At 47.3% G+C, this 26,383-nt stretch overlaps 1 protein-coding gene across 7 annotated transcripts in view; it reads left to right on the top strand.

Moving 5' to 3' along the window:
- Positions 1–26,121, top strand: part of Tmcc1 (transmembrane and coiled-coil domain family 1) — a 154,112-nt gene extending 127,991 nt beyond the window's left edge. For all 7 annotated transcript variants that reach the window (XM_087196811.1, XM_087196810.1, XM_004870463.4 and 4 more), the window contains 3 exons: positions 3,284–4,218; positions 20,905–21,040; positions 22,397–26,121. In XM_087196811.1, coding sequence (XP_087052937.1) covers positions 3,284–4,218; positions 20,905–21,040; positions 22,397–22,711 — 1,386 coding nt within the window. In that variant the 3' untranslated portion in view covers positions 22,712–26,121. The remainder of the gene's footprint in view (positions 1–3,283; positions 4,219–20,904; positions 21,041–22,396) is intronic.
- Positions 26,122–26,383: the final 262 nt, after the last annotated feature.

Below are 26,383 nucleotides of genomic sequence, written 5' to 3'. Positions count from 1 at the left end.
CAGCAAACCTAACTGTCCTGGCCAGAAGGTTAATTTCAAGTACTTTTGCACCCCCTCATTCCCAGTACTGAGGATTGAACCCAGAGCCTTTGCACTGACTGACATCCCCAGGTCTTTTTAATTTTATTTATTTATTTATTTATTTTTGAGACAGGGCCTCACTAAAGTGCTGAATTGCACAGGCTGACCTGGAACTTCCAGTCTCCTTTGCCTCAGCCTCCCACAGTGCTGGGATTACAGGCAGGCCACCACTACGCCCAATTTGAATACTATTGTTGAAGGACAAAACTGAAAGTTTAGTCAAATAATCTTAATTGGCTTTCTCATTCTAGAATTGGACATCATTTTATTTCATAAAATAACTGTCCCAGTGAACCAAGCAGAGGAGGTGTTTTTTGTTGTTGTTGTTTTTTGGTACTGGAAATCAAACTCGGGTAAACCACTGAGGTAAATCCCTGGCCCCAGAGGAGGTTTTAAAGACAGAAAAGGCTGAAGCTGGGCATGGTGGCACACTGAGGCAAGAGGATCACAGGTTTGAGCCCACCTGGACAAATTAGTGGCTTAAAGAGACTCTGTCTCAAAATAAAACATAAAAATAGGTCCTGGTATGTAAGTCAGTGGGAAGGCCCTACTGATTCAATCCCAAGTACTGAAAAGAAAAAAGCTGAAGAAAGCAGAAACAAAAGGTAAAGGGTCATTTCAGAGTTGTTTTCCTTGTAAGACATGATAGGAAAAGAGAACAATAGAAAACAGTCTAACTGGGTAACATCAGGTTACCTTAGGTTGGTTTTGTTGCATAAGCATTAAAGCAGAGGGACTTGGTGATCACACCAATTGAAACTAGCCTGTAGGGAGATTTGTCTGTGACCTCTAATCCTGATTGAAGGTCAGATGATGCAAGTTAATGATGTGGACTCTGTTTTGATTTTTAGTGTGATCTTTTGGGGCCCCATGTGGGAGTTTAATCCAAAACAGTGACATGTAATTTCTATTTAATACTATGTTTGTTGGGTATAATCTGATTTAACACTTTTTTTTTTTTTTTTTTTTTTTGCTTTTGGGGTGGTAGCATTCTTTGACAGTGTCAGAAATCAAACCCAAGGCCTCTCACCTGCTAGGCAAACACTCTATAGCTGAACTACACACCCCTAGCCCCTGATTAGACATGTTTAGCATCTTTTGAAAAAAAATCTTATGGAAAGATAATAGCCGTATCATATAGGAGAAGCAACGCAGGCTCAACTCAAGCAAACGGGTGGCCTGGTGAGCCTGGTGGAGTCAGTCTGAGCCTAGGGTCTTGGACCTTGTGGGTGCTCATCCTCTCTACTGGTTGCTGGTGGACCCTGAGGGGAAGCAGGCAGTGGTATTGCACGCTGGTGTTTGGGCCCTGGATGTCTTCCATCACCCCCTGAGGGGTCGTTGTTTTCAGGTACTGGCTTGATCCCCATCAATTAATTCATGTCAGTTAATAGGTAATTTAAGTCTGGCAAACGAGTTCTTAATAGTAAGAAACAAAAGTGCAGGCAAAACACTGTAACCTGCTTGTTACAGTGATAGAACAGAACTGGTGGCCACGTGGTTCCTGTCGCCACTGAAGGAAGACAGGATTATCAGAAATGACAGCCCCTTGGGACATGGTCAGGAGAGACACCATCAGTAGATGTCTTTGTCCTGCCTGCCGGAGTGAGGTGTAAACTGGGGTGGCAGTGTGGATTACGTAGGCTTGTTGTGAGAGACAGAGGTTAGCTGGCCAGATCCCAATCAGTGAATTAAGCCTGCTGTCTGGAAAGGTGACATTCTGAAGCAGGGACAGTTACAGCTGGCTGCAGCACTAGTGCCATAGGTTCACCACTATGGTCCTGTAGTGTCAAAGGACAGTGTTCCTTCAGTTCAGCTTTATAGTTTCCTTGTTTGTGTGTGAAATGTGAAAGGTCTTAGGAGGGAGTCTGTTCCAGAATCTTTTAATATTTGAATTTTTGGAAAGAACTACTCAGATGGTACAAAAATAATAGCCAGTGCTCACAGCCTCTTCTGTGGTCACAGCTTTTGTGGTTGTGGACACAGTCCACCCTCATAGCAGTCTCCTGAGTGAAGTGTTACCTCCATCTTACAGCTGGTGAGATTGTGTAGGGTGACCACTTTTCAGCTGATAACTCACACTTTTAGGGCCAAGTGTGTACCCCAGAACACGGACTGCCCCAAGGACTGTTTGCAGCTCAAAAAGAGGCATTCACCTCTGCTGCCCTGTGTTTCTTCACTCTGCTCCCCGCTCCCACTCCATTTTTCAGTGTCTCCTTCCTAACACCAGTGCCTGCCAAAATCCAGAGGAGTTACTGGGTCATCATTCCTGCTTGTGGTGTTGCTGTGGCTGTGTGGGTTGGTTTTCTCTGGAGGCTGAGGCCCTGGGTTCTGTCCACTGTCCTCTGGAAGGCGTGTGGATGACTCTGAGTTGGAGTCCTGCCCAGGTTGGGCACATATGGGGACAGAAAGCAGACCAGAGACAGTCTGGCTTTCTTCATAGTTACTATGTACAGAAATAAAAATCACATCTAAAATCTGATCATTTGTAAATAATACTTAATTGAAAGTTTGTTTTTATTTTAAAGATATAACCAAACCTTGATCCTAGCCCCTAAACCATCTTTTCACTAGTATCATCCATTTTGATCTTCCCAGGTTAATAGTTGAACTTGATTTCTGTATCTACATTGTCTTAGTCAACTGATTATATGTAAATTAATATTCACGGCAATATGAGAACCTAAGAGAGAAAACTAGAGCAGCTGGAGCCGGAACCCAGGGCCTTGCCGCACTAGACCATACGTGTGCTTACCAGCATTTTCTGCTGACTAATCTGTGAGCGTGGACCAGAATTAATAGTGATTAATGTCTGAACACTGAAGTGGTTTTCATCCAGTTATATTGAAAAGCAAATGTAGCTTTGTCTTGCATAGATTTTGCTTCTGAACAAAATGTGAATCGGTTCATGCTTTAACCCTACTTAGAGAGCTTTGTCATTTAAAGAAATACTGTGAAGATTACCTTCAGTTGACTGTCTCTGGCAGATCTTTTTCATGTACCATATCTGTGTCGCTTAGAGTGTGCATATATTAGGACAGGATTCACGTGGAGACGGCCTGCTCAGGATAGGAGGGTCCCTGTAGGTCAGCTGTCTGCACTGGGAGTTGAGAGCAGGCAAATGTCCAGTGCATGCTAGCTCATTGAGTCAGGAGATAAGTCCCGTTGGGCTCCTTGTAATGTCCCCCTCTTGCTTTTGTGCTAGCTCGAGCGGTTGGAAGTAAGCAGCCTCGCCCAAGCTTCCAGTGCAGTGGCCTCCAGCGCTGATGGCAGCATCCATACCGAGCCTGCGGATGGCATCCCTGACCCTCAGCGCACAAAGGCAGCCATCGCCCACCTGCAGCAGAAGATCCTGAAGCTCACAGAGCAGATCAAGATTGCACAGACAGCCCGGGATGACAATGTTGCTGAGTACTTGAAGCTCGCCAACAGTGCCGACAAGCAGCAGGCTGCACGAATCAAGCAGGTCTTCGAGAAGAAGAACCAGAAGTCTGCCCAGACCATCCTCCAGCTGCAGAAGAAGCTTGAACACTACCACCGGAAGCTCCGAGAGGTGGAACAGAATGGGATCCCCCGGCAGCCAAAGGATGTCTTCAGGGACATGCACCAGGGCCTGAAGGACGTGGGAGCCAAGGTGACTGGCTTCAGCGAAGGTGTGGTGGACAGTGTCAAAGGTGGCTTCTCCAGCTTCTCCCAGGCCACCCACTCGGCAGCAGGGGCCGTGGTCTCCAAGCCCAGGGAGATTGCCTCGCTGATTCGGAATAAATTTGGCAGTGCAGACAACATCCCTAACCTGAAGGACTCTCTGGAGGAAGGCCAAGTGGAGGATGGGGCCAAGGTTTTGGGAGTGATTTCAAACTTTCAGTCCAGTCCAAAATATGGTAGTGAGGAAGACTGCTCTAGTGCCACATCAGGCTCTGTGGGGGCCAACAGTACCACGGGGGGCATAGCTGTGGGGGCATCTAGCTCCAAGACCAACACCCTCGACATGCAGAGCTCGGGGTTTGACGCACTGCTCCATGAGATCCAGGAGATCCGTGAGACCCAGGCCAGACTGGAGGAGTCCTTCGAGACCCTCAAGGAGCACTACCAGAGGGACTACTCCTTAATAATGCAGACCCTGCAGGAGGAGCGCTACAGGTGAGTGCTGTGGGTGAACCCCTGAATGTGTGGGTTCCCTTCCCTTTGGACATAGGGACATGGCTTTAGAAGGTTTTATCTTTCTCTGGAGTGTGCAGAGCACTTCAATTATGTTGTATGACATCCACGTTCAGTTCCTGTTTCATAAACAGCAAAGCAGAGGCATACCAACCAAATGACTCTGAGACCCACACACCGATGAACTCTCAACCCTCCTATCTCCATTCTGCTTTAAAACTATAAAATGAAGCCCAGGCTTTCTAAGGTGTCCCTCTACTTACTTACCACAGAACCACACAGTCACTGCAGCCTGTAACTGTGCTGCACAGAGTTCAGAAGATATTATCAGAAATGTGTATCAGAAGCTGGGAGTAGTGACACATGCCTGTAATCCCAGCTGCTTGGGTAGCAGAGGCTGAAGGATGGAGAGTTCACATCCAGCCTAGGCAACATAGCAAGACCCCATCTCCTCCCTCCCCCCTCAAAAAATAAAATTCTATAGATATCAAAGATTCAGCCAGCCAAAATGTAATGAACCCTGTAGATATTTGGTCTATACTTATCTGGGCAATTGGTGTAGAAAGATTAGACTGCAAATAAATCCAGATAAGTATCTGTTACCTTTAGTGTGCATTGGCAAATGTTTGAATGGGGAGGAGACCTGAGCATGAAATGGCTCTGCAGAGCTGGAGAATTCTCAAAGGGTTGAATGCTCTGAGTCACCATCTGTGCCAAAGGTAGGAGCTGGCCTTTTGGGAGGGTTTTCTTTCCTATGCTGTGGATCAAACTTAGGGCCTCAGTGTGATGACCACATGCTCTGTGCTGAGCCACATCCCCAGCCTGGTAGCTTTGTCTGTGTTTCACATCACACTCCGTATTCACACGATACCACTCCTAGCTGCTCTCCAAATGTGTGTTCTTCCCCTTGTTCCTTCATGGGCAGACAGAAGTAATGTCACACCCAGACTTTGTGATGCAGACCAGGCAGCAGTCTCTGCAGGAGCCACAGACCTGCAGACTGGGCTTGGAGGGCTTGGAGAGACTGGGTCTGGCCCTGTCCGTGTTGTGAACCAGAAGGGACCCTTGTACTTCTGCTGTGCTGTCACAAGCTGACAATCTCTTAGGGTCCCTTTCACCTCTTAAAATAAGCTGTTTTGTTTTGTTTTGTTTTGTTTTGTTTTGTTCTGTTTTGAAGTTCTGGGGACTGAACCCAGATAATCCCTCTACCACTAAGCTACACCTTTTTATTTATGTTTTGAGACAGGCAGAGTCTCGTTAAATTGTCCAGGCTGGCCATGAACTTGTGATCCTCCTGTCTCAGCCTACCTAGTAGTTTGGATTACCAGCATGTGCCACCATACCCTGTGAAAAAGTGGTATTTTTAGAAGTCTGCTTTTGTGACATAACCAAAGGGCCCAAAATAAGTTGTTGCTCCTGTATCAGACAATTCTGAGGAGAGTTAGAACAGTGCATGCTCTTCAGGTGGCGAAAATGCCGATCAGTAGTCAGTCCTTACCCCTTCCATGCCAGCTTATGACTTTAAGGGAAAAGAGAACCGAGTGTAGAACAAATAATGTTCTGAGACAGATAGGGAGGGTACTGTGGGTACTCATTTTCTTTCAGTGTTTCATTTACTTTCTAATACACTTAGAAGGCAATGTCCAGAGCAGTGAGTGGACTCAAACACGTGGGCCTTTGTACCATATTGACCTAATGCCCAGGTTCAAGTGTCTGTTATGTTGCTTACTAACCTTGAAATCCAGGCAAGTCTCTTAGCATGTAGAGCAGTGATGGGAAATCTTTTAGAGCTTTTAATAATACAGACAGCTGGCTGTAGCACGAGTGCCATGGGTTCACAACCACTGCCCTAGAGTCTTGGTTTCCTCATCTCTAACATAGGTACACTAATGATCCTGCACAGGACTTGACAGTAGGTGAAATAGTTTACACACAATGCCTGCCTGCCCCTGTAGTGCTCCATTGATAACAAGGGGCAGCTATTATTTCCCTTTTCCCTCTCAACTTGAAGACGTGGGTGGACCTCAGTCAGTTGCTTTAAAAATTAAAAAATAGAGAACCTACTGGGTGTGGTGGTGCATGCCTATAATCCCAGCACTTAGGAGGCCGAACCAGGAGGATCCCCAAAGTTTGAGGCCAGCCTGGGCTACATAGTGAGTTCAAGGCCAACCTGAACTACATAGCAAGACCCTGTCTCCAAAAAAAAATTTTTTTTAAACTGCCCTCTTTCACTTATTTTGAGTAAATAGCAAAACATTCCAGTTTTTAACTTCCCTGCAGAGCTTAAAATTAATATAAAAGTTATCTTCAAGACAGACATGGGCTAATGTGAGACAGTGAGAAAAAACACATCTCCCAGGGCTGACCTTTGGGTTCACTTCAGACCAGCTAGAGACAGGATGGGACTTGAGCTCCTCCCTGTCGCTGCATCGCCAGAGCCAGTCCAAGCAAGGCTCTCTGTCCATTGCCCTTGGAGCTCTCTCTTGTGGATAATGACTAATACATGGGATAAAGGGAGATTTTTTTTTTTGAAACCTCTGAATTTTATTATTTTCTTTTCTTTTCTTTTCCTTTCTTTTCCCATATACTGCTCACCTCTGAATTTTCTAAACAAGAAGTAAAACTCTTGGGCAAGAGGAGGACATACTATGCAGTCTCTCATCTTGCCCTGTTTCAGTCTTCAAATGGCTTTTCCTTGAAACAAAATCACCAAGAATGCAAGCCTTTCTTTCCTCCAAGGAAAATGGTGGAAAAGTCTTAACTCTTAAACTCATTTTTTGCATCAAGAATTTTTTGTAAAAAAAGTAGTTGAGGGCCAGGGATTTAGCTCAGTGGTTCCATCACCTCCCTCGCAAGTGCAAGGTCCTGAGTTCAATCCCTGGTACCAACCCCCCCCAAAAAAAAAAGTAGTTAAGAGATTTCCCCTCTGTTAGATGCCATATGTCTTTACACAGCAAGTACATTTGTCTGACTTTATTGATCTTTGAACAGTTTCATGTAAGCGAAATTTTTCCACTTTTTTTTTCTTTTTTGCAGTACTGGGGATTGAACCAGGGCCTTTGCACTGAGCTACATCGCCAGCATTTTTTTTTTAGACAGGGTTCCACTGAGTTGCCCAAGCTAGGGCTCCAGTTTGCAGTTCTGCCTCAGCCACTGGAGTGCTGGAATTACAGGCCACACACCCAGCTTTTTTTCCCACAAATTGAAGGCTTTTAAGCACCAAAAGACCAAATTTTAAGCATTTTTGGAGAATTTTTCTGCTGCCTTTTTTTTTGTTTGCTTTGTTTTTTGAAATAGGGTCTCAATGTGACGGCCTCGAATTCTTGGTGTTCCTCCTGCCTCAGCCTCCTGAGTGCTGGGATTACAAGCATGCACCACCATGCCCACCTCTGCTGCCTTTTAACAGTATACGCTGGATCTGACCCGATAGAAGTAGGTCAGAACAGTAGAGTGCTATCCTAGAGGAACTCTCTGAGATAGTCAGAAAGTGGGCCTAGGCTTTTTATAGTTCTTTTTCCTCCTTTTTTGTAGTTTGTTTTTTCTCCTTTCCATGTCACTTCTACACTATTAGTGAGCTGCCTACAGTACTCACTCTGTACTAATTCTTTCTTTTTCCTTTTTCCTTCTTTCTTTTCTTTGTGCTGGGGGTTAAATCTGGGGTCTCGTGCATGCTGGGCAGGTGCTCTGCCACCAAGCCACACCCCAGCACCCTCATCCCCTTCTCCTCTTTCAGGTGTTGCCTTTTGGCTAGGAAAGACATAGGCCTGGGAGGCAGGGATTTAGCTCAGTGGTTTGGCTGCCTGCTGCTCAAGGGCAAGGACCCGAGTTCGATCCCCAGTACGAAAAAAAAAAACTTAGGCCTGGGATGAGTGCTGAGCCAGTCAGTGCATTGTGACTGCTCTGGAGTCGTCATTTTTAACTCTCACTTTCGTTCATTTCCCTCCTCTCTGAGCTGCCAAGGGACCATGCACAGGTCGCTGCTTGTTGTGTGACACCAGCACGGTGGCACTCACAGATCCCATGAGAGCCTTCATGTTTGTTTGCTCATTCTCATGATCACCCCACTTTACAGAGGGTACACTGCGGCCCATGCAGGTCACTCAACAGGAAGTAGTAAGTGAAGCTTCATACTCGACTCTCCTGACTCCCCACCCAGTGTTCCTTTTATACCAAGACCAGTGGGGTGGTTGAAACGATGAGTAACTCCTGAGACTAACTGCCCTGGCAGTGGGTCTGGGCCTTTCCCAGGTCCAAGTATGTGCTTACTAAAAGTTGAATCACTGTGCTTAAAGTATTTCTAAAATTGTGTGAATGTGCGATCTCTGGAAAGGCTTTCCAGCTAGTCCCCCAATATAGGCAGTGGGTGAAACTCCCTTGAAGACGTCCCACTTCGTCTACTGTCTCTGCAGAGCCCTTTCTCCAGGATCCCTGCCCCTCTCCAGATGCCTCAGCTGCTGTGGCCAGAATCATCTGCTGGCTCAGGTGGTGGGACATGTGCTGAGGTCTGGGCCATGGGCTCTCTGAACCCCACACTGTGCTATGGCCACTGCCACATTTCTTCAGCACCCAGCTGGCACGCAAAGCTCAGTTTAGACCTGCTTCAGCACTCCGGTAGAAACTGGGTGGTCAGTCTTTGAGCTGCATGGGGCTCTGGATTAGGGGGAGCTGTGTCAGGGGATCTAGGAGACAGGATTAGAAGTTGTTTAGTGATGGATCTGTGCTGACCTCGAAAGGGTCTTTGTCCCACCCAAGTGCTGCCACAGGTTGCTAGTGGCAGTTTGCTTCACAGTGCTTCAAAGAGGAAGGGACCCTGGAGTATCTAGTCTCATCTCATTTATAGATAACCACACTGAAGCCCAGAAAGGTGAAGTGACTTTCACCAGGTCACATTGGAAGCTCGTTTCACATGCAATTTGCTAATAAAAATTGAAGACCAGTCCTGTTCTCCGTGGGTGTAGTTAGAATACTCCCTGCACCCAGGCACCCTGGAAGACACCAGTGGAGGGCCTGAGCGGCTACTGTGCTGCTCCTGCAGCAAGTCTGCAACTGCTGCCAGTGTGCAGCAGTGCCGGGAAGGCAGCTGAAGCCCTCACAGCTCTGAGGAACAGCGATGTCATCCCAAAAGCCTCTGTGTCGGGGGAACTGTTGTCCTTCAGGAGTCAGCACCTGAGTGTTTGTATTGCAAACCCCAGGAATCCTGCAGCCCACACTGACCCCCACAAGCACAGTGCAGTTGGACACCCCCATTGTGAGTGGTCTGCACATGTGTGGGGAGCAGGCCACAGCTGGTGACCCAGTTAGGCCAGGGAGGTGGTGTCTGGCATCATCGTACTTGATTGCATGTCACAAAGCATAAGTCAGAAATATGGTCAGAGGCAGCTCTCTTATCCTGGGTGTAAGACTTGTCCACTAAAAATGGATCCAGGACTCTCGAAGAATAGGCAAAATCCTGGCCGGGAGATGCTCTTACAAAGAAAAAAATCTTTATAGAGATTTACAGGTGAGCTCTTTCCCGTTTAGTCCCTAAACCGAAAATCAGTTTATGTATAACTCTCATTAACTCATCGGGCCTGGACAAGCTTGAATATGCTTTTTATTCCAGCACTACTTGTGCTGTGTGGCCTTGGGTAGATCAGGGAACTCATGTGAGCCTCAGCATCTCCCTCTGTGAAAACAAGGCAGTGGTGTTCATTTCACAGAAGCGTAGTCATCAGTGAATGCAGTCACTGCAGGTTCAGTCTTCATTGCCACACAACACTGCACTGAATGAAGTAGAAGCTCAGGACAGGGTGCAGTGCAGTGGTAGAACGCATGCTTCCACGTGTGGGGCTCTGGACTCAGCCCCCAGGGAGACAAAGAGAAACTGTGGAGTAGAAGCTCGATAAGTGCCCTGTCTTCACGCTCTCTGGGATGTGCCGGATGCTGGAGAGAGCTGACGCTCCTAGGTCTCCGGCTCGCCCAGAGTCCCGTGTAGGTTTTATTTATTCCCTGTATTCCTTGGTTTTCTGTTGCTTCTTGTCTTCAGGATCCTGCACCTGCCTACCCTTAAGGTCTTGAGAACACTGATCCTGAGGTTTTTCACTTTTCAGTGAAAGGTATGTTCAGTGTTGCCTCTCCTGTTTTCAGGCTTTAACACAAACAAGGTAATAAGAAGCCAAGGGAAAAGCCATTTTCCCTAGGTCAGCCAGGAGTCGATTCCAGATCCCACCGCATGTCCTGTCCCCATTCCATCACACTCTGGCGGAGACCCTGCAGGCCTACACACATGGTTGGGACATGGCACACTCGTCTGCTCCTGTAGCTGCCTGTGTCAGCCCTAGGATTGGTTCTTCTTGCTGTGCCCAAGCCTCGTCCTGCAGGTTTCTCAAGCCTGTCCTGTACTGGTGAGGTGACCTGCCACTGACCTATTGCCTGGCAAGGGAAGTGCTGTGCAGCCACGCCCACAAAGTGCTGCAGGTGGGCGCATTCCCAGCATGTGCCCTTGCCTGGCTGCTCATGCAGCAGGAATTCAATCAGGAGCCCTTGGCTTATCTTCCATTAAGGAAGGTGACTGAATAACTTTACCAAGATCAGTGGTTGTTGGGGACAGAGCCTGAAAATGTTCACTGCTTTGTGAATGGAAATGTTTTCTTGCCAGTAGAGAGGATGCTGTAACCTGCTGGGGGGAGGGGAGATGTGGAATTTTAAGTCTTTCTTTCTGCTAACAGTTAATGCTCAAGTCACCTTTGTGGTTTGTATTCTGGGTAGAATTGCATACATATGATTACAGTGTGCCAGCCAAAATCATACACAGTACAAGAGCCTAGCCTCATCCCTACCCTGCATATCTAGAGAACTCCAGTTGGCATCTGTGAAGAGGCTGAAGTTCCTTAAAGGGGAGTTCTTGGCTTTAAAAACTCAACATGTTGCCAGGCATGGTGGCACATGCCTGTAATCTCAGCACTCGGGAGGCTGAAGCAAGAGAATCACTGCAAATTCCAGGTCAGCCTGGGCTATATAGTGAGTTGAAGACCAGCCTGAACTACAGGGAAAGCCTGTCTCAAAAAAAGCTCACATGTAGGGCCGGGGATATCACTCAGCAGCACCAGTGCCTGCCTGGCAAGCGAAAAGTCCTGAGTTCAATCCCCAGTACCAAAAAAACACATATGGAGCAGGCATGGTGACTGACACTTAAAATCCCAACACTCTGGGCTGGGAGGCTGAGGCAGGAGGATCGATCACAAGTTTAAGTCCAGTCTGGGCAACTTAGTGACTTGGTGACACCTTGTCTCAAAGTAAAAAGAGCTCATCAAGAAGGCCCTGTTTGGGCCGGGGATTTAGCTCAGTGGCACTGCACCTGCCTTGCAAGTGCAAGGTCCTGAGTTCCATCCCCTGTACCAAAAAAAAAAAAAAAAAAGGAGGCCCTGTTTTCAGTCCCCAGTACCACATAAATACATACATACATACATACGCACAAGTGAAAGGCTGTACACAATTTACCTTCCCTTCTTCCTCAACCCTCTGGCTTGGTGTTAATATTTAATAGAATACCTGGTTTCTCCATTTCAGAATTTAGACAGGAAGTGAACACTGTCAAGTGAAGTAAGCAAAAGAGAGTCTAATATTAGTAATGGGTGGTGAGAGTAGATGGGAGCTAGAGTATAATATTCTCTTCCCTTTGTTCAGATTTTGTTTTATTAATAGTGCAGAAAAAATTTTAAGACAACAGTAAACAAATCTAAAACCAGGAGGCATGAATCAAGTGGTTCACATCCTTAGTACAGGGAATTGTGGCATCTTTCTGGGCCTCATAGGGTGTGTGAATGTGAATGTGTGTTGTATTGGGAATGGAACCCAGGGCCTTCACCCTGAGCTATAGCCCCAGCCTGGTTTTATTTTTTAAAACAGTCTCAGTCACTAGGTTACCCAGGCTGAGCCCAACTTGCCATTCTCCTGCCTCAGCCTCCCAGAGTGCTGGAATTACAGCCACAACATCTGACTTTTGTTTGTTTCTTTTTTCCAGCACCGGGGATTGGTCCCAGGGCCTTTTCACTGAACTACATCCCCAGCCCTTTTTTAAATTTTGAGACAGGGTCTCACTAAATTACTCAGGCTGAACTTCCCAGAGTACTAGGATTGTAGGCATTCACTACCACACCTCTTATTTTTTTTCTTTCCCCTATTTCTTTAAAATTGAAGCACCTCCCAGGGAAGAATGAGATGTGGATTCATGTAGAAATAGCTTCGTAAATCTGCCTCCTTCTTTGGAAGGAGGCACAGAAAGGCATAGAAGGAGGGTGGTTATCCTTGTTACTGTTATTAGTGGTACACTGTTTTGATGTTTTGAAGCTTGTGATAATTAAGTAAATTAGATGGAACCCTACACTTCTCCCCTACACATTCTCCTCCACCTAAACACATGTTCCTACTGAGCTCTGTGTGCCAGGCAGCCTGCTTTCAGACCAGAGTTTCACATGTGGATTACCTAAGCCCTTCTGAGCCTGCAGCCCTGAACAAATGCTAGTGCCAAGTGTGATCAGGTTTGTGCTTTCCACCTGTGGCTTGTGTGGTTGTAAAGATAGCTGAGAAACAAGCTGCTGAGGCCTGGTGAATAGAGAAGGGAAAATGTCTTTGTAATGGCAGGCAGTGAAGTTCTTCAGGGTACACAGGCCAGCCCAGAAGATCTGCATTCCAAGACGACCAGGGCCTTTGCCCAAACCCTGACTTGTCTTCTGCTTGCTCAGGCTCCTCACCAATGCTTCCTGCAGATTGGAAACACTCAGTGAGTCTGGTAACCCAGACAGCTGTTGGTGTTAGTATCATAGGATTTCAGCTACATAGTAACAGCGGTACCCAGGCATGATGGTGTGCACCTGAAATCCCAGCACTCAAGAGGCTGGGGCAGGAAGATTGCCGGTTCAAGGTCACCCCTGCACTACATAGTGAATTTAACTACATAGTGAACTACACAGCAAGACCCTGTCTCAGAAAAGCAAAAAAATAATAACAGCTGCAACTTTTCTGTTCTCTCAGAAAGGCCTCATTTTCCAGGTAATTCTTATGGCTTGAAGAGAGAAACAAAGGCTGGTAGTTACTAGTTGATGAATGAATGGGGACCACACCACCTGGACCTATAGTGGGTCTTGCTTCCCCTTGAGTTCTGCAGCTTTGCATATTACTTTAGGCAGTCTCTTAACCTGCTTACTTCGTGTGCTGAGAAATGGAGTTCATACAACTCACCCAGATGCAACTATGCTTTTTAACTGCTTGCTAATGCATTGTTATGTCTGGAAACACTAGCTGTATTTCCTCATTTGAGAAGTCTCTCAGCTGGAAGAGATTATTCTGTTAATTTCTCATGGACTTGATTTTCTACATGCGCACGGAGAAGAGGAGCAGATTCTACCCAGCTCGTTTTGGGGAGTTTCAGAGATGAGATAAGGTTGACTGAGGGCAGGTGTTGTGACACACACCTGTCTTCCCAGCTGTGGCAAGTGAAGCAGCAGCACCGTAAGTGTGAGGCCAGCCTGAGCAATTAATGAAGACCTTGTCGAAAAATTGTTAAAAGATTTGGGAACATAGCCCGGTGGTAAAACAACTGGGGTTCAATTCGCAATACCACCATCTCCCAAAAAAGACTTGTGATACCTTCCCTCACATATACAGATGACATCCCTGGAAAGAAGAAGGTAGATAACACAGTTTTGTGGGTACAGAGGCCAGAGTTGAGTGCTACGGCACACTCGAGCCAGAGTTGAGTGCTACGGCACACTCGAGCCAGAGAGAGGCAGGAACCTGGCTGTAGGCAATGTTGCCTGCCCAATGGAATAAGGAGGGGCTTCAGTGGAACAGTGTGTGTCCAGTAAGCCCACCGTGTGATGGTCACAGGGAGAAACTGTGTGTTTAAACATGAAGCTTCCCAGTCAGAAGTGGGAATCCCTACCGGGCACATGATCGGTGATGATGGTACATACCCAGAATGCCCACATTCGGGAGGCTGAGGCAGGAGAGCTGTGAGTTTAAGGCCAGGCTGGGCTTCACTGCGAGACCCTACCTACAAAAAAAAAGAAGTGGGCCGGGGATTTAGCTCAGTGGTTCTGCTGCTTGCCTCAAAAGCATAAGGACCCGAGTTCGATCCCTGGTACCAAAACAAAAACAAAAAACAAAAAATAGGAATCAGTGAAGAGTGGAGCCATAGAGCACTTGAGACTTGGTGGCAGTCACCAGGAAGGCTGCTTGAACCACCTCAGTAGGAAATGTGAGGGTGCAGTTAGGGTCTCCAGGAAGCAGTGACTCACTATGCCAGGCATTCCTATTGAAGCTTCCACTGCCTCATTCAGTCTTCACAGTGGACCTCTGGAGACAGGAGATTCCCTCACAAGTTAATGGGGTCACCCATGATAGTGAGCTGCAGAGCCCAGCCTTGAATACAAACCTGGGCCAAGCTGTCATCAGGAGACAGACCATAGTGAAAGCACCTCTGCATGCAGATGAGTGCAGGCTAGGAGTGAGGGCAGAAAGACTTTTATACATGAGATGGGCAGACCAAAGCCAGACTACAAATGACCTGCATGACCTTGACATGCTCATGCCCTGTATCTCATCACCACTGGCTGCCCCAATCCTCCTATCTGTCTTTTGCTGGGTATGGAACAGGCCCTTACACGTGCTAGCCAAGTGCTCTGCCACTCTACACCCCAGCCCTTTTTAATTCTATTTGGGACAGGGTCCTGGTAGGTTGCCCAGGCTGGTTTTGAACTTGTGATCTTCCTGCCTCAGCCTCTCAAGTAGCTGGATTATAAGTGTGTGCCACTATGCCAGTCACTATTGCCTTAGAATAAGATTCACCAACCCTGGAACAAGTGCCAAGTGCTTTTTCAAATGGCCTGTGATTTATGTACATCCATCATTAGTCCGTATCTCTGGGTTCATAGGCCCTGGTGTTTCACAGCCTGCTTTGCATATCTTTTACATGATCACTGCTTCATATACTTCCCTATCCCTTCAGAGTTGTTAAAATTAGTATGTTGTACAGCTCTTTGATCTTTGACGAAGAAGCCAAAAACACACTGGAGGAAAGAGCCTCTTTAGTTAACAGTGCTGGGGAAACTGGCTGTCCACATGCAGAAGATTGAGTCTGCACCCATATCTTTCACCATGTACTAAATTGAAATCAAAATGGATCAAAGATCTAAATATTAAAACAGAAACAATCTGCTGGAAGATAAAATAGGTACAACTCTTGAAGACATAGGCATAGGCAAGGACAGAGCCCCAGTGGCACAAGAAATAATACTAAAAGTCAACAAATAGGATTATATCAAATTAAAAAGCTCCTGCACAGCAAAGGAAACCATCAACAGAGTGAAGAGACAGCCTACGGAATGGGAAAAATATTTTTGCCAGCTACTCAGAGGACTGACATCAAAAATACATAAAGAACTCCAAAAAACTTGCCCCCCCAAAAAAGTAAAAGACCCAATCAAAAAAGGGCAATGGAAATGAATACTTTGTAGAAGAAGTACAAACATGGCCAATAAATACATGAAAAAATGCTCATCATTGCTGGCCATCAGAGAAGTGCATATTAAAACTACACTGCAATATCTTCTTACCCCCGAAAGAATGGCTGTCATCCAAAAATTTAATAATAACAAATGCTGGCAAGGATGTGAGGGAAAAAGAGCTCTTCCACATTGTCGGTGGGAATATAAAACTAGTACAACCACTATAGAAATCAGTGTGGAGATTCCTCAAAAACCTAGAAGTAGAAATTCCATTTGACCCAGCTATCCCCCTCCTAGGTATCTTCCCAGAAGAGTTAAAAATCATCATATTACAGGGATACATGCATAACCATGTTTATAGCAGCACAATTTGTGATACTAGATCTTGGAAACAGTGTATATTCCCCTTACCAGGTGAATGGATAAGGAAAATGTGCTACTTACACATAATGGAGTATTATGCTGCCATAAAGAAAGATAAACTTGAGGCATTCATATGTGAACTAGAGAACACAGTGTTAAGTGAAATAGGTTAGATACACAAGCTCAAGTATCACATGGTTTCTCTTATATGAGAAACTGTGTGTGTGTGTGTGTGTGTGTATACATATACCTTTATACGGTTGTTATCTGATTTGGGAGAGTTTGTTGGTTTGTTTGTTTGTTTGTGACAGGATCTCATTTCGTAGCCCAGGCTAACCTCAAACTCATGGCAATCCTGCCTCAATGCTGGGAATTACAGGCGTGCATCACCACACCCAGCCTGTTGGTTTCTTTTTGTTTCTTTTTGTAGAATTTTTTTTCATAAAATTCAAGAATTAGTATGTTATGAAAAGAAATTACACACATTTGGCTGACATTTCCCTGCGTGCTCCCGGGGAATGGATCCCTCCCTGGTTAAGTCTTGGCTGACTGTGTGCCTGTGGTTATCACCTGGAACTCAGTCTGCAGCAGGGCTTTAGCTCTCTGGCCTTGTGTGTGTGTAAAGTAAAGATAAGCTGCCTGCAATCGCAGCACTCCTAGCGACTGAGGCAGGAGGATCACAAGTTCAATCCTACCCTGAGGAATTTAGTGACTCTATTAAGAAATATGGGGCCAGGGATTTAGCTCAGTGGTTCCAGCACCTGTCTCGAAAGCACAAGGTCCCGAGTTCGATCTCTGTACCAAAAAAAATATATATATATGAAAAGGCCTGGGCATGTAGTTCAGTGAAATGACCCTGAGTTCAGTCCCTGTTGCCACCCAAAAAAGATAAGCTGCTTTCTGTTCTCTCTTCTGTTGTCATCATCTTGGGTATGGACACAGGAACCAGACAGATAAACACCAAGGCTCAGCCAGAGCTAATAGCTGCTGCAGCTGTAGTCATGGGCACTGTCCTGGCTAGGTTGACAGACATCTTCTGTGTGTTAGCTATGGTGAGAAGAGGAGGAGAGGAACCCCTGCACTAGGAAGACCATGTTGGAGTAGGGGTGAAGAAACCATCCTTGCCTGTTTGTACATTTGCCTAGGGCCCTGGAGTTTCATGTACATACAAGGGATAATCAAAATGTGTGATCAGTATTGGCATTTTTTAAAATGTACTATAGCAAAAGACACATTTCCATTAATCCCTTGCTTTAAACACACTTATTTCACAGTTCTTGCCATAAATCCCCCTTGCCCATCCCCCTGTTCTTGACACTTTCTGCAGCAGTTCTGGAAGTCCTCTTTCATGAGTGTCTGTACAGTATGTGATCAAAAATACAGTGAAGGCTGCTGCCAGGCACCAGTGAAAAGGCAGGCTCGTAAAAGCTGTGTCCGCATCCGCCTTATTCACCAGATCTGGCACCATGCGGCTTCTGGCTCTTCCCCAAAGTAAAAATGGCCGTGAAAGAGAACCATTTCAAATGGATTCAGAACACCAGGGAAGCCACTACAGTGCAGCTGAAGATACTTAGGACAGAGGATTACAGAAAGTGGCAAGGACACTGGGATGTATGTTTGAAGGAAAGGGGGTTAATCAAAATATATCTTTTGCTGTAATACATTCTCTATATATTTTGATCACACCTTGTACATCTAGTTGAAAAGCAAAATTGGTTAGTTTTTCCAGTACTAGGATTGAACCCTGAGCCTTTGCATTGAGCTATATCCTCAGCCCTTTTTTATTTTTTATTTTGAGACGAGGTCTTGCTAAATTGCCAGGCTGAACTCAAGCTTCTTGCCTGCTTCAGCTTCCCAGAGTGCTGAGATTACAGGCATGCCCTGCTGCACCCAGTGCAAATTGTATTTACATTTGTGTTTTATATTCTGATCTTTCTGTCAGTGTCCATCAGTGAAAGGGGAAAAGAATAAACAGAAACTTGCTAAGTAGCAAGTGACAAGCAGATTCAGGTATAAAACTTTGGTACTTCATTGTGAACAACCAAAATGATTTACTGTTACATGGTGAACTTACACACCTGAGTGGTTTCCACTTTTTGTCTCTTACAAATAATGCTGTTACAAACACTCATGTGCACATTTTCATGTGGAAGTGGGTTTTCATTTCCCTTCAGAACCGCTGGCCATGTGTAACTCTGGCTTTACCCTTGAGCTGCCAGACTGTTTCCAGAGCAGCCCCCACCCCCCTTCCCACCAACAGTGTGCGGTATCACCTACATGGGTGTTATTTTCCTGTCCTGTGGTCCCTAACCTTTTTGTCTCACCCTCTCCCTCCTGTCATCAGGCATCCGGCTTCTTCCATCAGCCAGTGTAGTGCTACCCCGTTCCCTTGGTGGCCATGGAAGTGAATTGTTTGATCTGGGCCAGGTCACTGTGGAACTTTCCCAAGTTTTAGTTCCTCCATGTGAGATGAAGTTTACACCTCTGCCCTCCTGGGGCTGCAGAAGTGAGCCAGGTGGAACATCAAGTGAGATCTGCAGCATTTGAAAGGCCTGAGAGATTGGACAGGTTGCAGGCCCAGCAGGTGGTGTGGTGGCCCATGGGACACACACCAGCAAGGCCACCTGTGTCTGTGTAATCCCCTGCCTGCCCCCAGCCCCTGCCCCTCAGCTGAAGAGAGCTACTTGCTGCCAGACAGCTGTCCCTTAAATCCCAAGAGCCACAGCTGTGTTGCTTTGCTTTTTGCTTTTGTTTACTTTTTGGTGCAAGGTGCTCAGATACTGCCAAACACTACAGCACATGGCGCTAAAGTGGGGCACTTGCAGAAGTACAGTGTGATAGTGCAGTCTCCTGGCACCTGGTGGAGATGAGATCGAGAGATGGCATCTGGGTAGTGGGCACAAGAAGGCAGAGGTACAGGGAGCATTGTCCTGGGCACCAGGGAAGGTGGCAGGAAGCAAGAGAAAGCGTGTGAAGGTCAAGGGACTCAGGTTCCCACCAAGGATAGCAGAGAATCGAATAGGATTCAATAACATACCCTGTGCTAGGGACCAAAGCCAGGGTCTTGACACTGAGCTACACTCCCAACCTTTTTTTAAAATGTTTATATTAAGGCAGTCTCACCAAGTCTCTGAGCAGGCTCTGCTCAAACTTGAAACCCTCCTGACTCAGCCTGCCAGAGTGTACTACCATACCTGCTGACTTTTTAGGTTTTTAAATCCTCGTTTCATAGAGTGGAGTTAGCTGGGCACTGTGAGCCTCTAGTCACAGCACTCTAGTCTCAAAAAAAGGGGGGAGCTGGGAATGCAGCTCAGAATGAAGCCCCTGAGTTCATCCCCCATTACCACAAAAAAGGGGGGGGGAGTTTAGGATAGAGCATTAACGCTGTAATACAAAAATTACCTTAAAGAAAGAAATTCTTTGTATTACTTAACAGTTTGTATACTATAGGTGTGATCGAAAACAAGAGGAAAGGACAGGCTAGTGCTAACCGTGTACATGTGTCATGCCTCTGTGTTGTGTTGAGCTTGTGGGGCACGCTCAGAGCCACGTGCTGTGCTGCCGTGGCAGTGACAGTCACCCAGGGGAGGGGAGCCTTGCCAGCCACCCTGACCAACTCAAAAGCTCTTGTTTCGGGCCCCTGCAGCAGGACGTAGTTTCCTCTCCCCTCGCCTTACCTTCCTTGTGTCCCCTGTCTTTAGCTTGCTGCTGCCTGCTAAACTTCGGTCCTTAGAACTCCACACACCACCTGTCAGGCTGGCCTGAGTTCCGCCACCAGACAGTTCACTTGGCCAGCTCTGATCTGCACTCCCGTCCCCTCGAGCCCTGCATGGGCCCACTGTGGCCCGTCCTGGCTCCAGTCTACCTCCCTTAGGAGGGCTTCACTCTGCTTCCTTTGTGACTTTCCCACCCTCTCTGATCTTGTCCTGCAAAACTGTTCAGACCACTGGGTCTCAGACACCCAGTCCAAGTTCCAGCTCACACAGAGTCAGACTTCCTGGGTGTGGGCTCAGTGCCAGACATACAAAACGAGTGGAGCTCCCTGCTCCTGGGAAACCTGTGTGGTCCCCCCCCACCCTGTCTTCCTGTCTGCACTTGGCCACAGCCAGTTGGGCCTCTATCCTGTCCTCAAACATGCTGGCTGGCCCCATCTTGAGAGCTTACACAGCTTCCCTTCTGTGTACAATTCTCCTTCTTCCACGCCTTTGTGTTCCTCCATCCTCCTAGCCTCTATTGCTGCCACTGGAGTCCCAGCCATTGTTGCTGAGGGTCAAGCAGGAAAATCACCTTCCTTGCCCATCCCAGGAGCACCATGTCCAGGCGTTGATCTTCCTGTTGGACTTTCCTGTACCTGGAGTTGTCCTGTTTTCTACATCTCCTTCCTCTCTCTCTTTCTCTCTCTCTCTCTCTGCGTGTGTGTGTGGGGGGGGTGATCATGATCATGGTATCTGGGGCACAGACACTTGGTGAGTGACCAGCCAGGGTTGGAGGGGCCACTGGGGAGTGCAGGAGGTCAGTTTCCACCTGTGTGAGGTTTGCATTCCCCAGCTTGTGCCTATCCTGTGCGCCTCAGCGCCAAGACAGGACTGCCTCAGGATCTGGGTAGCAGAAAGCTAAGTGGAGCTCCAGATGTCACTGCAAATGCTGCAAACTGGGAAGACTGGAGAGGCCGTGCTGCTGTGTGACTGGCTTTGTGACAAGCATGCTCTGTCACCCAGGGTTCTTCTAGTCCTCCTTTACAGAATAGACTTGCAGGTTGAATACAAATTGCACTAGAAAAAATACAGAGTGGATCAAATTGTGACCTCTCCCTTTGTAGATGTGAACGATTAGAAGAACAACTAAATGACCTAACAGAACTCCACCAGAATGAAATCTTGAACTTGAAGCAGGAGTTAGCCAGCATGGAAGAGAAAATTGCCTATCAGTCCTATGAACGGGCCCGAGATATCCAGGTAAGTGTAAAGAGTAAGGTTTTATAAAAGCAAATGCTAGAGGATTAGAAAAGGAAAGGACAACAAGGGGAAAGTCAGGAAGGAGTAGTCTCTAGAAAACCTTGTGCTAGCTGTGATATGCCTGCCTTCCCGATGACTGAGACACGTTTTTCAGATGTCTGTGCAGCTCTAGAGAGGTTCACCTGGCTGGGAGATGTGTCTGAATCTCAGAAAACCAGAGTTCCATCCACTGGTTCCTGTTTCCAGAGCTGCTCTGACCTGAAGTCGTCTCACCTCTGCCCTTATATGGGAGATGGGGCTTCTGTCCCACCTGCCACCAAATCTCCGTCTCTGAAGGCCCCATCGCCATGAGGCAGTAATGTTTTGGATAAACAGCCTGTCTTATCCCATGGAGAAATAGAAAGTTTAGTTTTGTTTCTACCAAGAGGTCCATCTGAGGGGACAGGTCTCAGTGGTTTCCTACAAAGGCCCCTTGAAAGAAGCTAGTCCAAGAGAAGGGCAGCAGCCTCAAAGCTCAGTACAGCCACCACCAGTAGCTTGAGGACACCTTTTTGCACTTCACATTGGCTCACATTACCTGCACATCACCCTGGGGAAAGCATGGCCATTGAAACCCAGGGCCACGTACTGCCAAACTCAGCTAGGGACACAGGTTCTGGTCCCTGGGTAAACTCGGTGAAGGTCTTGGCTGTGAGGGGAACAGATCCATCGTGATGCTTGGTCTTATGTGTGAGAGCCACTGAAGGGAAGTATTTCCTCATTGGGGAGGTCAGTTCCTTCCCACTGATGTCAGGCACTGTCAGACTTAGAAAACACAAGGCAGAGTATGCAGAGGGGCATGTTCAGAAGATGCCTATAGCCGCAGTAATAGGTTAAAGAAGTTGGAAACAACCTAAAGTCCCCAAGAAGGAACTGACTGAAACACTGGGACATACCCAGACTGCAGTGTGCTGGGTGTTGCCCTGGATCGGGCTCAGAGACCCACTGTACAGTGAAAAGTAAGTTGTGGGTGGCTTCCTGCAGAACACCGTTCCACAGTGTCAATCCCTAACCTGTCTGTGTCCCTAGCTGCAAGGATGGGCACTTGCCAGGGTGTGTTTCCAAATAAAAATGTATGTTTATGTTAAACAACTCTGAGTATCCTGGGTAACTTAGATTAATAATTTTTAAGGGAAACAAATCAAATAGCTGAAATCTTATTAAAATGTGCTAGATAGAATAAATGAGGGTGGCCAGCTTCCTGGGAGTGCCCAGGGTGTGGGAGCAGGTGGTGCCCACCTTGGGGAGTCCTGGCTGGGTGTGTGCTGGGCAGCAGGCCTAACCTCCCATCCTATCCTGTCCCATCTCATCCTGTAGGAGGCCTTGGAGGCATGCCAGACCCGCATCTCTAAGATGGAGCTGCAGCAGCAGCAGCAGCAGGTGGTGCAGCTGGAGGGGCTGGAGAGCGCCACCGCACGCAACCTGCTGGGCAAGCTCATCAACATCCTCCTGGCCGTCATGGCAGTGCTCCTAGTCTTTGTGTCCACAGTAGCAAACTGCGTGGTCCCGCTCATGAAGACACGCAACAGGACGTTCAGCACTTTATTCCTCGTGGTTTTTGTTGCCTTTCTCTGGAAGCACTGGGACGCCCTCTTCAGCTACATGGAGCGGTTCTTCTCGCCCCCTAGATGATGCTGCCTGACACAGTGCTCCTGCTGCAGTGCATGCGGAGAGCAAGACAGCAGCCAGCCTGCTCGGGAGTCCCTGCAGCAGCAGAAGAATTGAGTGAATCTGTTTACATTTAGAATAATGTTTTTTCTTCAAGAGACACAATTGCAATAGTATTTTTTAGATTTTATCCAAGAAGTTTTTTTGGGCAAAAATCTTGGATCATTTTTATGTAGCATGATTTCCTTGGGATGCAAATCTTAAACAGTCCTTTAACATGAACCCACAGTCAGGGCACACTGAAGGGCATTCAGAATCGTGGCTTGAAGGACTACACTCAGACCCCTGAACAGACACGGAGCTGGGTAGGACAGCAGTTAATGACACCCTCCCTGCCTGGGTCCACTCCGAGCCTGGCCTGACTACTGTGAAATCCGACCACATTCCAGGCCTGAATGCTTGGATCCAGGGTGGAAGGACACACGCGTTCCCTAGCTTCTCACCCCAGTTGGCCACTGGTGTGAGCCCTGGACACCCACTCCCTGGTGAACACGGGCACTGACCCTGCCAGGAGTGACAGTGTTGTGTCCAGAGGGGCCCTACGCAGTCCTGCAGCATTGTGAAGCAGCCCTCCAAATCCTTCATTTTAAGCAAAATCCCTTGGCCACAATTTTAAGGGTTTTTTTTTTATATGTGTATAGTTACCAACTTAAAAACAAAAAAACCCGAACTGCATACTTGAAGAATGTAATACTCAAACTCTCAGTGCTTCCTTATGGTTTCTAATAGGATTTTTATTATTGTTATTATTATTATTATTGGGTTTTTTTGGACGGGGTTGGGAGGGTCTTTTATTTTGCCTTTGAAATAAAGAAGTGCTGTTTTTAAATGAAGACGTGTGGGTATGTAAGTGTGCTGCCCCTCCTGTCTGGAACAGTTCAGGGAGAGCCTTGCTGTCCACACTGCCCTCTGCCGCCCCTGGCTCGGGATGCAGCTTGTGCTTCCTTGTCTGGCCGCTGCTGCTTTCTGGGGTCCGCTGCCCCCACACCGCCACTTCCTGGGCGTGGCTTCTTTGGGAGGCAGGGGATGTTCAGGGGGAGGGGGCTCTTTCCACAGGCCAGTGTGGTAGGACTGGGACTGTGCTGCCCAGGTAAATGTTCCTCCAGTGACCTTGGGCTGGGAGTATCTTTTGGAGAAATCGAGACTGTTAGGAGAGTCCTAAGTAATTCCTAGTATGCCCTTAATTTATTGTTTAACACCCCGAGTTACTGAAACCAAAGTGACATGGAGTCTTCTGTCTGCATTCTGGCCCCAGCACCCTTAATCACAAAGCTTTATTCTGTTTGCCTAAGAGGATCAACTGAAGGGGATTCTCCTGAAGAACAGAAAAGGAAACGTCAGGTTAGAAGGACCCGATTGTGAGTGTGAAGTGTTGCCAGCTCCTCCTCATCAAAGACAAACTTACTAACCGAGCCCTGCTCAGTGGACTTTTTATAGGCAGTTTAGGAAATGAGCTGAGCTTTCTTCCCCGCCCTGTAGCCAGCTCTATCGTCTTGGTGGAACTTGAACTTTTTGAACTTAATCTAGAGACCCTGATTGGTCTTTCCTATTATCCACAGTCTTGGGTCACAAATGCTGTTCTCTCGCAGCCTTGTTGTGTGCAGCCATGTGACATGCAGGAGCACGTACTCTGCCTGCAGAGAGAAGCCAAGAGCGCTTTGCCTGTTCCTCATGCCGAGACGGCTCTGGGACCAGGTCAGCCCTGGTCTAAAGGACAGCTGACATGTCAGCTCCAGCCGCCTTGTGCTGTGGCACGCTGGCCTTCTTGGCCGCCTCTGTCGTCCGCATAACTACATTGACGCTTAACTCAGGTACCCCAGTCCTCACCCATCACCTCACAGCACCCAGAGCAGGGACCAAAGGGGTATGATTTCTCTTTTTCAAAAGATGTTTATGCCAAAACCAAATTGTTCCCACGCCTGTTAACATGTTAACTTTACCTGTAGATATTGCAGTGACTAGCACGAGTGCCAGAGGACACCCTGACCCTGTCTAGCAGTTTCTGCTTTAGCTTAATTGCTCAGAGTAGAGTCGGAAAGATGCTGTAACTCCAGTCATGGTTTTCCCAATGCAGCACCTTTGAGGCTTCTGCTTCCCAGAGCTCCTGAACTCACAGGCACTGCACAGGAGTCGCTGTTATATCAGGGTGATGTGGTTCCCACTGCTGAAGGAGTTTCTCTCGAAGGAATGTTTCACCTCTAGAAAGCCTCCGAGAATTGCGCCTGACAGGCCAGGCTGATTCCCTTTCTTCCTCAGGCTGTCTTGGGAAGGATGTCGGTGCAAGTCAAGCACATAGTGGCTTTCTCGCTCTGCTGTGCCCTGATCATTCATGAGGCCCAACTGTGGTCTGTGTTTGCTGCTCTCTAAAACCCTGTGTCTGTTTCCATGCCTGCCCAGCCCAGTTGCCTTTGAGTTTCTCTGCATCATGGCTGTTCTTGAATTCTCCTACCTGTTCAGACCCCTTTGATAACCTCACACTATGGTCCCATATCTGCTCTGAGTGGAACTTCTCCTCACTTCATGCTTCTCTTAAAAAAGACGATGTACGCCCCTTTGAAATGACACATTCCCTGACTGTGCGTCTGTGCAGTGCCGAGCCATTTGAGCAAGGCTGGCCATGTTGGGCCAGCTGGCTGGGCAGGCTGCAGTTGCGCTGCGTGGTGACAGGATCGCTCAGTGCACTCCACCAGCAAGGAAGGCTTCCTACTCAATTGGTTCCTCACCATCCAGATGGAGGCAAAACCTTCCACGTCTCAGAGTAGATCTCTCCCCTGCCCCGGCAGTGTGAGGTTGACACCAAGAGGAGCATGAGAATCAAGCCTTCCTTGCTGGCTGTGCCTAGTGGGGAGCGAACCACGGTGTGGTCCTGACGGCCTGTGGTTCTGTGTCTGAACCCATGCTCCACTGTGGTGCAGCCAGAAGAATGCGGGGCTCTACATGGGTCCTCACAGGGAGCTGCCTGCCCTTCAGCTTTGGGAAATACACACCTAGAACCAAAACCAACATTAGAATTGACAAACGGGCACAGACAAAAGCATAGTTCCCACACCACCACGCTCAGTGAAACCTGGGATTTCGAATGTGGCTCTGGCAGTTAACGTTTCTGTGTGTTGTGTATGCTAGGGCACCCCTCCACAGGGACTGAGTACTAGACTGTGTGTTTTATCCAAGTATGTAAGAATAAAAACTCACATGCACGAATTGAGAGTAAAGAAATGACACTTGTGAATGCGTGAACGTTAACACTATAGTTGATAGATCTTAAGCTGCTAATTGTTGAGAGAGAATTAAACTTTTGTTCTGTCTGGTTGCTGCTGGTTGTCAGCAGTGCATTTACTGTACATACAATTGGAAATAAAGACCTCAGCTATTAACCTGGTGGTCAGACTCAGGTTTATTTTGCTGTTTATTTTTGTACATTCAGTGTCCAGTGGCAAGTATTTCATTCTGAAAACTTTCCACTAGTTTACACATTAAAAAGTGTGAGAGTGGGGCCGGGGATGTAGCTCAGTGGCACCGCACCTGCCTGGCAAGTGCAAGGTCCTGAGTTCGATCCCTGGTACCGGGGAAAAAAAGTGTGAGAGGGTGTGTGCATGTGTGTGTGCGTGTGCATGTACACTCCTGTGCGTGCACAGA

Source organism: Heterocephalus glaber, unplaced genomic scaffold, assembly GCF_053883595.1.
Source record: "Heterocephalus glaber isolate CG9 unplaced genomic scaffold, H.glaber_assembly_v1.0 deba00001614, whole genome shotgun sequence".
Lineage (NCBI taxonomy): Eukaryota > Metazoa > Chordata > Mammalia > Rodentia > Bathyergidae > Heterocephalus > Heterocephalus glaber.
This window is presented reverse-complemented; position numbering and strand designations above follow the sequence as displayed.